The sequence below is a fragment of the Rhinolophus sinicus genome, linkage group LG04 (assembly GCF_036562045.2).
Source record: "Rhinolophus sinicus isolate RSC01 linkage group LG04, ASM3656204v1, whole genome shotgun sequence".
NCBI classification, from domain to species: domain Eukaryota; kingdom Metazoa; phylum Chordata; class Mammalia; order Chiroptera; family Rhinolophidae; genus Rhinolophus; species Rhinolophus sinicus.
Genome location: NC_133754.1, coordinates 8,812,691 through 8,827,598, shown reverse-complemented (window position 1 = coordinate 8,827,598; position 14,908 = coordinate 8,812,691). Strand labels below are relative to the sequence as shown.

Below are 14,908 nucleotides of genomic sequence, written 5' to 3'. Positions count from 1 at the left end.
CAAGTTTTAACAGTAGGCAGATATCTAGGTTTAGCTATCTCAAAGGTTTGACATCTGACCTAATGGTGTATAACATTCAGTGCTTATTTAAAAGAAAAAAAATGCATAGAGATTTCTAGAAGGCTAAAATGAAGTTTTTACAAATATGCAAAATACCCCAAAGATTCAGGTACCAAAATCCGCAATCTTGACACTACACACTATATGGTATTTGTACTTGACACTACACACTATATGGTATTATATTGCTCTTTGTACTCCTGGCAATGTTCCCGTTGGATATTATTTAAGATGGTTGAGTGTATTGATGTGTTTACTGGTCAAAGTCCAGGAGGTAAGCTAGCTGCAATATAATTTCTTTTAGATAAAGTTATGGAACTGTTTACTAACGGACATTACAACTGTATGAGAAAAGCATTAGACCTGCACAGAGGAAGTATGATCTACCTTGGAACTGTGGTTGGACTCACCTGTATGGACTTCGACTCTACCTAGCACGTGACCAAAACTTACAGAAGAGAAAGTACAGCGTGACAAACATTTACAATCCCCTTAAGGTAGCCGCCATTAGAAAATAGACTCTACCTTTTTAAAACTACATTCACGGCTGATTGAATGGCCCACATACATCCTGTTTTATTGAACTGATAAGAATGAGTTTTCTTTGATGACTAATCCAGTTTAATAAAACCCTTCTCAGTTCCTGCCACTGAAATGAGAGCAGAAGGAATGGGGGTGGGAAGTAGCTGATTTTGGAACTTTTCAGAGCAAACCTCAATTTTTGTAACATTATTATATTTGCTAATTTAACATGAAATTTAGGGAATGAGCAAGGAGAAGAAAACGACAAAGTAGTTTAGCTGTAACTGAGCCCTTTAGAGTTTGTTTTGTAGCAATTAACTTTCAAATCTTCCTTAACAACTTGGACAGAAAACCCAACTGAATTCACAGGTGCTTATGAAAAGGTGGAGGACTTGAAGGAACATGAAAGGGTTGGGAACAGAGATGTGTGTCATGCTGCTTTGTGTCCTGGAGCTTGCAGTGGTTTGAACATATTTACTTCCTAATCTCCGCCATATTTAGACAAGACAGAGAAATACATACTGTGAGAAATGTGCTTTATAATAGCATCATTATCCCATAATGGAAAACACTGAATGTTTGGTAGTCTGGTAGAATATGCCCATTAGAAATAACCTGTCATTCTGGAGGCCAGAGAGTTGCTATGACAACCAGGCAAAAGAGTTTAATAATAGCTCTCCCTCAAAGCTAGAAAATTGACAAAAAAGATGAGAGCTCTAAATAAAAGTATTTCTCATATAAATGCAAACAAGCACCAAATACATTTATTTCTCTCTTCAATGAATATTCCCCCAACTTGCCTGGCACTATATCAGGAGCTCTGGAAAAGAAAGATGTGGTCCCTCCATGATGGAGTGTACATCCTAGTGCAAGAGACAGAAAATAACAAGTAAACAAATCAATAAACTGAATAATTCCAGCATGTCAGAAGGCCACACAGGAAAGAAAGTGATGGGACCGTGATACGGAAGAAACAGTGTCTGTACAGCATAAATGAAAAATGTTGTATTTAAGTTTGTAAGAGATTTACTGGAAGTGAAACAGAGAATGGAGTCATAGAGTCTTTATTGATATTGGAATAGAAACAACTACTAACTGAAGTAGTACTTACTCTTCACTTGTTGGCAGAGGTTAGGGTTGTGTATGAAAATAAGTGTTGAATGTATTTTTAAAACAAGTATGGGTATTTTTAATGAAAATTATTATGCTAAAAGTTATATCGCACACTTGACAGAAGCAATTATTCAAAATGTCCTTTGGCAGCTGTTTTGAAGTTTCAACAACCACAACAAGTGACAGTACATGTGTATTTTGAATAAACTATGGTTAACCTGAAGTCAGTACAAGAATTCATCAAGAAACTAAGTTTTGAATAGACAACTGCGGCTAATGGTCTGGGCTTCAACAGAGTGGGGGAAAGGAGTAGATTACACTCACATAGCACTGCAAAAATAATCCAGGCACAGAAAATGCTAGAATGTTGCTAAATGGCCTAAGAAATATCCAATTTTCATCATTACTTTATAATTCCGATATCTCTTATTTAACGGAAGCAACATTTAACATAACTAACTCATTGATTATACAGAGCCGTTTCTCAGTGCTCTTTCCTTTCCTTTTAGGAAGTTGGAACATCCATGATATAATGCCAAGACTAGACTTCGGCTCATGATCTAGGGTACCAGGACGCAATTAGTCTATGAAGCTTTATTTAATCAAAACAAGATGAAGTCCCCCTGCCTTTTCTGTACAGAGCAGCAGCAAGAGCCTGGGGAGCTTCCCGAGTCTTTCTGCGATGGGAGGCCTGGCCCACATTTTGCCATCTGAAGCATCCCCTAGGGTGGTGTTACCATTTTGGCTGATAGAATCTGGCTGGATGCACGGCATAGCAGATTGCTATCTAACCTAATAGCTGTTCTCCCCCATTTTATAAGAAGGAACCTCTGAATTTTAACTAGATACAGGTTGATTCAGAATAAAGACTGCCTCTCTCAAGCACCCTTGCAGTGAGGTGTGGCCATATAGTTCAGATCTGGCCCATGTCACGTGACTGGAAGCTATGTGCACAGCTTCCCTTACAGGGGAGGGTCATGCCCCCCTCCCCCGTTCCCCTTCCCGATGACTGGAATATGAACATGAGGGTGAAGCCGCTTGGACCCTGTGGAGCAGGACAATACCCTAAGGGTAGCACAGTGAGAACAGAAAAGCCTGTTCTCAGATAACTTTTGAATCAGGGCCAACATAACAGGTTAAACTTTTATATGAAAAACATCTATCTTATTAAAACTATAGGGTGCTTGTACACACAACCACACTTACATCCTAAGTAATTTATAAAGTGAGAGGAAACAAAAAATATTCCATTTTTCCTTAAGATGATCTAAATTAAGGTATTACTTACAATTGACAGTTCTGGCTCTTTCTTTAAGGCACAAGCTTATCTGTTTTGGAAGAAACTTGGCCTAATATATTTACATAAAGTCCTTTTTGGCTGTGTTCCTAGAATTAACAAATAGTTTATCCCAAAAGAATCTTCCTGACTGAGATATACTCATAGTGGTGCTCAGCTTAATTTTAGCTTTGGAGGTGAGAATGTAAGTGTGACTCCGTTAGAAAGAGGGGACTCCCCAGAGCAGGTTGTTTTAAGAGAAACTATATCTCAGGTATAGATGGAATGTTATGCAAACCATCTGTTCCCTCCTCTCCCTGTGCCTTGGACAACCCTGAATCCTCAAGGTGAAAGGTATGAGGAACGGAAGCTGGATGAAACAGACCCGGTGACAAATAGCTCAGAGTCAAGGAGGAGTCCTTCTCCCTAATTTGCATAAAACCTATTGTCCCCATGGTATTATTCTGAGGTTTGGCAGCTTCTGGGAGCAGTATCTTTTTATTATTATTAATTTTTTACATTACTATTAAATTGGTTTGTAGATATTGAAACTCTCATTTGTTCTAAACAATATTAATCTCCTTGGGTTTATACTGACTCACATTTTCTATATATAATTTTGCCTAATATTTCCGTGCTTTATCATATTTGCTGTAACAAATGTTCCTTTAAAGTTAGAATAATAAAAAAGGTGTTGAAGGTTTTAAGCAGGTATGGGAAGGAGAGACTGTCACAAGTGCTCTTCCTTGCATTGAATGAGTTTCAGAAGTGTCATAAATCATGGAAATTATAAAATTATTAATATTTGCCTTTTTAGGGGAATTGATCAAAAGCTTTCCCCAGATTCTCAACAAGATCAGGTACAATTTTTTAAAAAATCCCAACTAAACTAAAAATGATTTAAAGAGCTATTATAACTTAATTTCAATCTTTAATCCATTTAATCCATTCAAGCTAATTGCTAAATTAATTTCTACTTCATCCTTTTGGAAACCCTAATGCCACTTACCATTTAAACCAAAAAGAACTCGCAAAAATTTGGGTTCTTTGAGCTTTTCAGACTACAGGAACAGATACAAAAGATAGTTAAGGTCATTCTTAATCTTATAAATAACAGCCCTGCAAGCAACACTATTGAGAATTTGCTAAAAGATATACTGATTAATTGAAAAACTGAGACAAGGTGCTTTCCTGCCAAGATGGGAATTCAACACTATTAGTTGTGTCATGCATTGCACAAGCAAGGGTTGTATACATTCAGCAGACACACTGAATAAAAAGTCAAAAAGTCTGGGTTCTAGTATCAGTTTTATTTGTAACTAATCACATACAAATCGCTTATTATAAAATAATGGTTAACATCTATTCCCTAATTCACAAATAGATCACAAAACCAAAATTCTTCCCAAGAAAACCTCTTTATAAAACGAAGATATTTACTACCATTTCGCTTAGGCTTCAACTAAAGGTTGAAAATGACAAATTGGAGAATTTGTCTTTTATAAATTGGTTGCATACCTTAATTCTGCAGATGGCGAACTTGGATATAACCAGCTCTGTCCTAACGCAACCTTACAAAACAAAAAGCTATCAAAATAAGTTACTGGTGAAGAAAAACTTGGCCCCAAATGACACGACGAAGCAGCATTGTGTTAAAAACAGTGCTTATAAAAACTCTGATGTCCAATGGAACAAAGTTTAGCCCTAGGAAACGCAAAGTATGTTTGACCTATTGAAGGCATGAACACATACTGCTGCCTAGGACAAACATTTTACTAAAAGTGTTAAACAGGAATGTTTTGTAGGATCTTCAAATGGCCGATAAAAACTGATCAAAAGACTTTTTTTTAAAAAAAACCTTTTGTGTCTCCCTCTCTCTATGTCTAGCCTATGGTATTTCATTCAAAAATTTAGTTTCCCACCTGAGAGCAGACTCGTCAGCACTCTGCCAGGGTTAGGAAATGTCAGCATTCTGTCACCAGAGAATAAACAGAGACAGACGAAGAATTAGCATGTCATTGAATGAAGATTCAGGAAGCTAATTCTAATAGGGTATAGAAAATTTTACACACTCTAAGCATCTGGTCATTTATCATGTATATGTATAACAACAACCAGATCTAGTAAACCCTCAGGTGGTAAGCATTTATATTTCCTCGTATTTAAAAATGTCAGTGTTATGTGATTTAGTCTCTATTTCTGGACTTTCGCTTACATACGGGAACAGAAACAAAGACTGGAGCATGGTTCAGAGAAACACAGAGCAGATACAAATACCCTAATAAAACAACCATAGCACTGCTTAGGGAAATATTTTAGACGAAATATACTTTCACTACTGGCCCCAAATGCCACCATCCACTTGTGTTATTTAACTGTAAACTTTTAATACAAAAATACCTTTAAGATGATAATAACATTTAGTGACTTACAAAACTGACAATATCTCAACGCTACACAAAACAGTTCTACACTTAAAACTTAAAAGTTTTAAAGTTCTCTGCTGGCACTTGATTTTACAGTTGATAGATACAATAACTACTAATCAATAAAATACTGTTCTTAGCTTATACATATTTTAAAAACCAATATTACCTCACAAAACAGTAAAGAATAATCACATCTTGCTGAAAAATCTTTTAAGATGAACACCAAAACTATACAGCCAAAATATTTTAAAAATCACATAAACTTTTTAAGACAATGGATAAAAATTTACACAATCGTGTCCAGTGAAAAAAAGGATCATTCCTCTGATTCAAGGAAGCATGTACCAAGTATAGATACAAAATATGAAGCTACAAAGGACGTCACTGGATTGGTTTTTTAACCTTTATAGACGACTGGTGACACTGCTAGAATGGAATATTTTTTAGATGGAAAATTGGTCAGTATCTGCAAATACACATTTTATATTACAAATTTAAAACTGAAATTTCCTTTCAAACAGTAGAATCCTGTTTATTATTATTATTATTATTATTACCAGTGAGTTTACGACCATTCTGAACAGTATTTCAAATGAAATCACCATTCAGTCACATTAAACATGTATGCATTTTTTTTCCTTCTCAAAAAGGGAGAAAACTAAACTAAAACTTAGCGAACTGTATTTAAGTTAGAACACACTTTGTTAAAACCCACTGAAGTTTTGGAAATCTACTACACTGTTCTGAAGGAAAATATACTTTCAAAACCCTATCTAGTAATTCCTATCCAATCAGTATTCTATTATGAAAATTAAAATTCAAGTTACTGTACTTGTGGCACTAAACAGAATGTAAGATTTAACAGTAGAAAACTAAATCAGCATAATCTAACATAAACATACTGAACAAATCAATATTAGACTTTTAGAACAGTAAATTATTAAATAGTTTTATTTTTTGGAGTGCTCAAATTCTCTAACATTAAATTACATTAGTTCAAACAAAAACCTTTCTAAACCAAACCTGAAATGAACCAACTGTTTGTCTACAGTAAAGGGAACGGGTATTTCTTTAAGATACTTTCCAAAGCAGTGAAACCACCTTAGTGTTTCAACCTATGTACAACAAACCCTGCGGATCCTGTGTATTTCACTGAGGTGCTACTTGTACCCACAAATCATCATCAGATAAAGAACTTGAACTTCCTGACTCAGAATCCAGCTCACTAAATCCACCCAAATCCCATTCAGTACTAGATTCACTCGGTATCTCTTCTTCCTCAGTGAGGAAACTCTGACCAGGCTCAAGGCAGGAAGGATAAACACGAGCTGAGAGGCAAAAAAAGTTAGAATCAAATTGGAAGAGGCCTAATGTGGTACCTATATTAATCCACTGGTCCCCACTAATGTCATATTCATACACAGTCACCCGGTTTTTTTTCCACTGTGGGGTGCGAGAGGTGATCAGCAACAATTTTTGGTCGTGAGTGATGATACGATAGTTGCTGGTCTCTGACACCAAAGGAATATTATTAATCTGCCTCCATTCTGCTCGGACGGGATTGTAGACCTTCATGACTGGGATGTCACAGATACAATAGATCTCGTCATTGAAGACACAGGCTTCCTGGAAGTCATGGCGCTTAAGAGAAACACATTTCAGCCACATGTTGTGACTAGGATCATAGCAGAACATGCGCTTGCTGTTGAGAGCATAAAGATAGTTCTGAATTACCATTAGGTCAAAGGAAATAAAAGAATGGGGTAGTGGAGCCACCAGTGCCCACTGGTTTCTCTGAACACTGTAGCATTCCACTTCCTTCAATTTAACGCCAGTAATAGGGTCTCGCCCACCCAAGATGTAAATGTACCCATTAAGGTATGCCACATCCATGCCCTCACGGCACAGCAAGCGATCTGCAAGTTGCTGCCAACTGTTCTGGGCTGGTTTATACACCCAGAGGTCTTTCCTGGGCTGGGCAGCTAGATAGATGTCATGGTCTGGAGAGACACAGACAGCTAAGGTGGTAACAGTCCTAGTGTGAGCAAGGCAGGTCAAAGGTGACGGCACTTTGTAAATATTGCCCGAGTATGGGTCACAGCACAGAAAGGGATCTCTGGGATGTCCAAAGAAGATCACCATCTCCTTGGCACACACACCCAGCCTCTGGGGTGGATTTTCTGCTGCAGAAACAACAGAGCTGCTGCTGCACTCTGGCTTTGGCACCAGAGACTTGTACAACATGTCACCATATCGCATCTGCAGGGCCCCTTCAACGAGGTCCAGACAGTACTTCTTCACAGTGGTGTTGGTCAGCAGCCCTTCCAGGTAATCCTGATCTTCATCAGTGAAGTGTGTCCAGCGGACACACTTGAAGACTTCCGCAGCGCTGGGACCCCGCTCCTTGGGAGCCGCTTCCAACCACTGCACCGCCACGTGACACACCGTTTGCTCTTGCTCTATGTTTAAACTATCCAGGCGCAGGACAGCCAGCAGCTGGGCCAAAGTCAGATCTGCCAGGGTCTCCTCCCGAATCGAACCCATCCGGCTGAGCTGCTTGAAATTGTGGGCTATGAAGGACTGGGCCTGTGAGCGCAGCTTTTGGTGGCCGAAGGCGTCAGCGAATTTGAAGATGGCGGTGCAGTTGGCCAGGTCAAGGCGGCGCGCTAGGAAGGAGGCACAGGCTTCCCGCACGTACTCGAGCTGTAACATGTCCGAGGCTGCGTAAAGACGTTCCACGTTGGACTCGCTTAGCGACACGCGACCCGTGTAGCAGTATTCGACCAACACCTCGAAGGACTCGGCATCCACGTCGTGCATGGTCACGTTTGCCTGCTGGCTCTCGTACATGCCGCCGGTGAACATGCTCTTGAAGTAGGGACACGCGGCAGCCAGCACGTTACGGTTGCAGGAGAAGAGGCGGCCCGTGCCAGGCCCACTGCCAGGCGTCACCACCTCGATGGTCACATCACAGAGCAGCCGCGCGTCGTAGAAAGACTTGAGCTGTGCCAGCAGGGCTGCAGAATGGGCCGTGTCCTTCAGCTCCTCAGGGCCCGTGAAAAAAGCCGAAACCGTGGGCTTGTGAATCCTTTTGGGCCGTTTCCCACCACGGGGACTGGAGAGGCGGCGAGAGCGCGGCGCGTCTTCCCGAGACTGCATGGTGGAGATGGCCGCGGCGCTGAGGTGAGAACTGGTGTAAGGACCAGGCTACGGCTCCTCACCGGGCTCTCGCGGCTCAAAGATAACGGTGTCTCCGGAGAGATAGCAGCACGAGTCCATTTACCTAATTCAACCTTGTGCCGCGGTGCCACCTCCCTTTATCGCATACACCGAGCCGACTCACCCTCTTCCAGTTCCGCGCCCTTTCTCCGTCTCGGTTCACCCTCTCTGGACCCGGGAGAACCGAGAGCGCCGCGGCCACCAGCGCTGGCGATACCGCTATGTGTCCAGGAGAACTACGGTGCCCAGGTAGCCTTTCGCGCCTCCAGGCGTGCCGGGCCGCCAGATGCACCGACATAGGCAGATAGCCACCAGCCGCTTTGCATGGTGGGAGTAGTAGTTTCAATAGTCTCGCGAGATTTATCGGCCGTTCATTGTTCCAGCTGACCAATTAGAAATAGCTAATTCTCTCCGATTTGGCGTTACGGTGGAATTTTGGGTTAGGAATCCAGATTAGATGCTCGTTCTAGTATTTATCAATTTTTTTGATAATTAATAAATACTAGAACTGTCTCCTGTGTTTTAAAAAATGTGAATAACAATAGTATTTCATAGCGTTAGGTGACGATTAAATGAGATAAATTGCATAGGATATACAGGATTCTCCGAATACATACGCGTTTATTAGTAAAACGATAAACTACTTACTCAGTATCTATAATCTAAAGGTTCACTAAGTTTTAGCTTTTCTTCTATCATTTATGAAACATGAAGTACCCACTCATTTAAAATCATGAGCCTGTAGGAAAAAAATTTAAACCCTGCAGGTTTCTGCAGAGATGCCTTTAAGTTTTGATTTTCTTAAAATAACAGATTTTATTGTTAAGAATAGTTTTAGGTTTACTGGAAAATTTAGCAGAAAGTTACAAAGAACTCCCATATAGTCCACCCCCTCTTATTTTCCCCTGTGAACAGCTTGCATTAATATATGCAGTTATTACAAGTGATAAACTCATAGTGATATATGTTAAAGTGTATAGTTTATATTAGGGGTCATTCACTCTTTGTGTTCTACAGTTCTATGGGTTCTGAAAAAAATACATATAGTATCATGTATCCACCATTACAGTATCATACGGGATAGTTTCACTGCCCTGAAAATCCTCTGTGTTCAATCTGTTTCCTCCTCCCCACTCACTGGGAACCAGTGCTTTTCTTACTGACTATATAGTTTTACCTTTTCCAGAATGTCATACAGTTGAAATTATACAGTGTGTACCCTTTTAACATAGCTTCTTTCACTTAGCAATATTAATTTCAATTCTCTATGTCTTTTCATGGCTTGATAGCCATTTCTTTTATTATTATTATATTTATTATTATTCCATTGTATGGATATACCAGTTTACTTATCCACTGAGCTACTGAATAATATTTTTATTTCCTTTCAATTTCTGAAATAGTGAACCTGCTATAAAATGCGTTGGCTGTTTTCATGGACATAAGTTTTTAACTCATTTCGGTAAATATCAAGGAGTGTGATTGCTGGATGCTAGGTAAGACTATGTTTAGTTTTGTAAGGAACTGCCTCCAGCCATCTCTAGGTTTGGTTTTGTTGCTAGCTGTTGTTTAACCTTAGTATTATGGGACACTCTCAATCCATTTCTCAATGGTCTTCCAAATTCCCACCAATTATATGCTTCATCACTAAGGTGAAAATTCAGATCGTTACCTCCAAAAATGGCAGGATTTTACTAACGACAACTTACAACTCCAATAGCCCCCTTTGGGTCACTTGGAATTTCCCTAAGCCTGTCTACCTACGAGGTGCCCTCAAATCTTGGGACTCTAAGATCTTGGCTCACCAATGGTCAGCTTATTTTGGTTGGTATGAGGAGGCTGAAAAATAAAATGTCTCCAGTCTATCTCAAACTGTACAGTCTCTTAACGACTGTCTCTTTTATCATAAGTCCATAGTCTCAGGCAGGACCCTAAGCAAGTGTTCTTTAATCCTTAATATGGCTCAGATTTACATGTTATTATTAAAGTCTTTCTGGACCACCATAAAAATAGGGAAGAATCTAGTAATCAATTCAGACCTATCCTCAGGGTATAGTCTCTTGGGACCCATGATTTATAACAACTTGTGCTACCACTAGTGGCTCCCAGAGATGCCACTTTATTGTTTGAAAAGCCATATGGGCCACTGTTCAAGCGAACAATCAATCAAATAAATCAGAACACCCCCAAGGCTTACATACAGGCTAAAACCATTTTTAGAATTCATTCCCACTTCCTTCAAAAACTGATTGGTCAAAGAAACGAGATTGCAAAATACGAAGAGATCAATCTGTCTTTAACTATGGACATAGTTTAGAAAATGTTCGGAAGGACTACTCTGGTGTCACTCTAAAGGACTGAAACCTTCCCACCTTGGTCACTAGCTTCGTTAAGGCTATAACCAGAAATTACAGATATTATTCAAAGCATATTGTAAATTAGTGAGGTGATCTCGCTCTCTCTCTGAAACACGTACATTAGCTGAACATCAGAAGGACTCTGTTGCAGAAAAGGCCAAATCAAAACAATGCAAACTCAAGACTACAACGTAATTTGAAGGAAACATGCCAGGATAGATAACCTGCTCCCTCCAAAACTGAGATTATTACAGATACTGAAAAGGCACATAAGCCTTGCTATTAACTGGCCTCAAAATGCAAAAGTGAACAAGAGACCAAAAACCAAGGCAGGCTGTTAGCTCAGTTGGTTAGAGTGCAGTGCTCTTAACAACAAGGTTGCTGGCTCGATCACAACTACTTGGCCTGGACCTTATGGGTCTTGGAAAAACACACTTAAATAAATTTTGGTTTTTAAGTTAAAAAAAATCTTTTAAAAAAAGGCTGAAAAGCCATTGTTTAGGACTTTCCTCGGAGAAACTCTCCTTTTTTGGTGAACAACTAACTCTTAATGCAAGGGGGAATAATCATTGCCATCAATGGACATCCCACCAACATCCTGGTGAACACAAAGGCAACAATTTCACCATTAATACAATTATTCCTCCAGAATTCATATATTGAAGTCCAAAGCCCTAGTAACTCAAAATGTGACCTTATTTGAAGACAGGGTTTTTACAGAGGCAACCAAGTTTACAGTGAGTTCATGAGGGTGGGCCCTAATCCAATATGACTAGTGTCCTTACAAAATGGGGGAAACTAGGACATGCATAGAAGGGGGATGATGTGGAGAGACATAGAGAGAAGATGGACATCTACAAGCCAAGGAGAAAGGCCTAGAACAGAGCTTTCCCTCAGAGTCTTTGGAAGGAACTAGCATCTTGATCTTGGACTTCTTGCCTCCACAAGTGTGGGATTATAAATTTCTTTTGTTGAAGCCACCACATCTGCGGTACGGAACAAAGTACCATGTCAGCCCTTGAAAACTAATACAAATACCTTTTATTTCCTTCCCTTGGAGTACACATACTATACCTGCCGTGGGACTTAATCTACTACACGACTTGCCTTTCTCTAACTCTCTCTTTGCCTCACTGATACTTCTCACTACACAGCATAGCTTTCTGCTTAGCTCCTCCATCCCAGTCGTCTTTCTGGGCAGAGATTTACTTTCCAGTAGGATATCAATATTTTTGCTCTCCCAAGTGCCTCACCCCTGAAGTCCCTGATTCCACACCTATGTGCCTTTGCCCTTTTATGATTCTCATTGACCAACAGACTTTTCTTGCTCCTGGAAAGCACCCCGAACACTGAAGTACAAACTGTGTTAACTAAAACACCTGACTCCCTCTGGGCTGCTCACTCCACTGACATAAGTCAAACCTGGGCGGCCAAAGCTCTCGAAGTAGAACTAGACCCTTCCATGTCACTCCCAAGATTACCATAACATATTTAAAATTTAGAAGCCCTCCAAACTTTTCAACCTATGATTCAAGGCCTGATTGACACATCCTGTAATACTCTGGCCTCTCCCCCCACAGTAAAGAATCTGAATGGCAAGGAATATTGGTTAGTCCAACGTTTGCAAGCAATGAAATAGTTAAACTCAGGTTACCTCGAATTCCTAACCCCAGTATCATTCTGGCCCATATCCCATCCAACATCACTCATTTCACAGTCAATTTATGTTCTGCTTTGCTTTTCCCCCAGTACACCCCTTCACCCTGACTTACAGTGTCTTTTTTGCCATCACATGGAAAAACCAACAATGCACATGGACTGCCACGCCTCAGGGGTTTGTCAAGGCCCCTAATTATTTCTGTAGGACCCTAAATGCCAACCTGAGCAATTTAACCTTTCCCTGCCACTCTTTCCTTATCTAATATGCAGATCACCTTCTCTGCTCACCTGATTTTGACAACTCATTTGCTCCAAGCTTTTGCCCACAATGGTCATACAGTTTCTAAAAACAAAGTGCAATTATTTGACCCCCTCAAGAGAATTATCTAGGACATGTTATCACCCTCGAAGAGAAGACTTTGTCCCCTAAATGTATTAATACCATCACCAATTACCCATTCCCTGAGACTGAAAGACAACTCTGATGGTTTCTAGGATTATTTGGCTCTTCTTGGAACTGGATCCCTAGCTTTTTCACTATTGCTCTGCCTTATATGCCAGGACTAAGAAACCACACAGATCACCCTAATTGGGACTCACCCTCCATGTCTGCATTTCAATCTGAAAACCTCTGTATCCTCTTCTCCTGCTTGTGGACTCTCCAAGTACTCACTTCCCTCTCCCCTTTTTATACACACACAAAAAAGAAGGAAATGCACATTCTTGTTTTCAGGATGGTTAGAAGCTTTTCTCTGCAAACAGGCTACTGCCTCAACTGTAGATAAGTTGCTACCAGAATTTTCCTCACATGGGGATCCCTTTGTTCCTCTCTTGTGATAGAGGAATTCACTTCATAGTCTACAATGTTACTATCTTTACCACCCTTAATCCTCTGGGAAAATAAAACAGGCCAACAACGCTCTGAAATTCAAACTAGCCAAACTCTCAAGGATTCAACCGGCCCCAAGTCTTACTGGTTTTGCACATAAGGAGCTTAGAAATCACCAGTCTCTGTCTTCACAAGTACAAAACTGAATAGACTGAAAAGCAACAACTCTTCTTGGATCCATAAGAAAGGGGAGGTAACAGAGCAAACAGCTGCTCCCAAAATTGGAGAGACAGTGTCATGCGGGGCGGCCTGCGGGGTCTCTGGTCCTGCTCCCCACATAAGAACCCAGGTATGGTGAGGCCAAAAAGGAACACCCACGGAGCCATAGGTAGGGGAGTCATACCACTATAGTCTTGCTGGCGGCTGGGTTGGAGACACAGGAAGCAGGAGCCACACTATCCGCAACCTGTTGTCCACTTGTCTCTGCCAACCAACCTCACTTGCTGGCTGCAATCCGCCGTGCTAGCTTCAATCCGTTCTTGCTAGCTCAGCCACCATCTTCTTGCTAGCCCCTATTTCCTGCTAGTGTAGCCACGGCACTTATATTAGTGGGCAATGGCTCACTGGTTACAGCTGACGGCCAACTAGCCACAGCTGATAGCCATGCAATAACAATTGATGGCCATTTACTACCTGAGCCCGCACCTTTCCATGAGAGGCCGAGAGCCTGGAAACTGCTCTCTGGGGCTCTGTCCCCACAGACAGGCGAATACAGGGAGCAGCAGCTTACCTGAACAGAGACCTAGGAGCAGAAACGGCTGCAGGAACCAGTGCTGAGGTAGGAAGACCTGAAATACAATGAATGAATGGCTGGAGGCTCTAGAGAGGGACTCCAAGATATTGTGCAATTTACCTGCAGGAGCTTGACCAGTTCTCACAGTAAAATTCCCTCACAGAACAGAATCTCCAAGGATTATAGGACAACTGTAAAGGGTGTAACATACACACAATGGGAATATCAGGAAGAGAAGAAAAAAAGAAACAGAAGAAATATTTGACACAATCATGACCGAGTTTCCCCCAACTTTGTGTCAGACCCCAAACCACTGATTCAGGAAGCTTGGAAAACACCAAACAGTAGCAGATTTGGGGAGATGTTGCTCCAAGAGTACAAATTGCCGTTAAGATGAGTAAGTTCTGGAGATTTAATGCCAGCATTGTGATCGCAGTTAACAATACTGTGTTATATAATTCAAACTGAAAATTCTTTCTAAGAAACTAGATCTTAAACGTTCTCACCACAGAAAAGAAATGATAACTATGAGACGTGCTGGAGGTGTTAGTTAGCATTACCTGGAATTCGATTACAATATGTAAACATACCAAATCAACATGTGTACACCTTAAACTTACACAATGTTATATATCAATTATATCTCAATAA

General features: G+C 40.6%; 1 protein-coding gene across 1 annotated transcript; it reads right to left on the bottom strand.

Annotated features, from left to right (window-relative positions):
* Window positions 1–4,262: 4,262 nt before the first annotated feature.
* On the bottom strand, window positions 4,263–8,944 carry LOC109460173 (kelch repeat and BTB domain-containing protein 6). Its single transcript, XM_019755297.2, has one exon. It carries the CDS (start codon window positions 8,557–8,559, stop codon window positions 6,550–6,552), a length of 2,010 nt encoding a protein of 669 aa, XP_019610856.2. The 5' UTR covers window positions 8,560–8,944; the 3' UTR covers window positions 4,263–6,549.
* Window positions 8,945–14,908: the final 5,964 nt, after the last annotated feature.

Coding starts and splice junctions, on each gene's coding strand:
- LOC109460173 (XM_019755297.2), bottom strand. CDS start 8,559: ATGCAGTCTCGGGAAGACGCGCCGCGCTCTCGCCGCCTCTCCAGTCCC.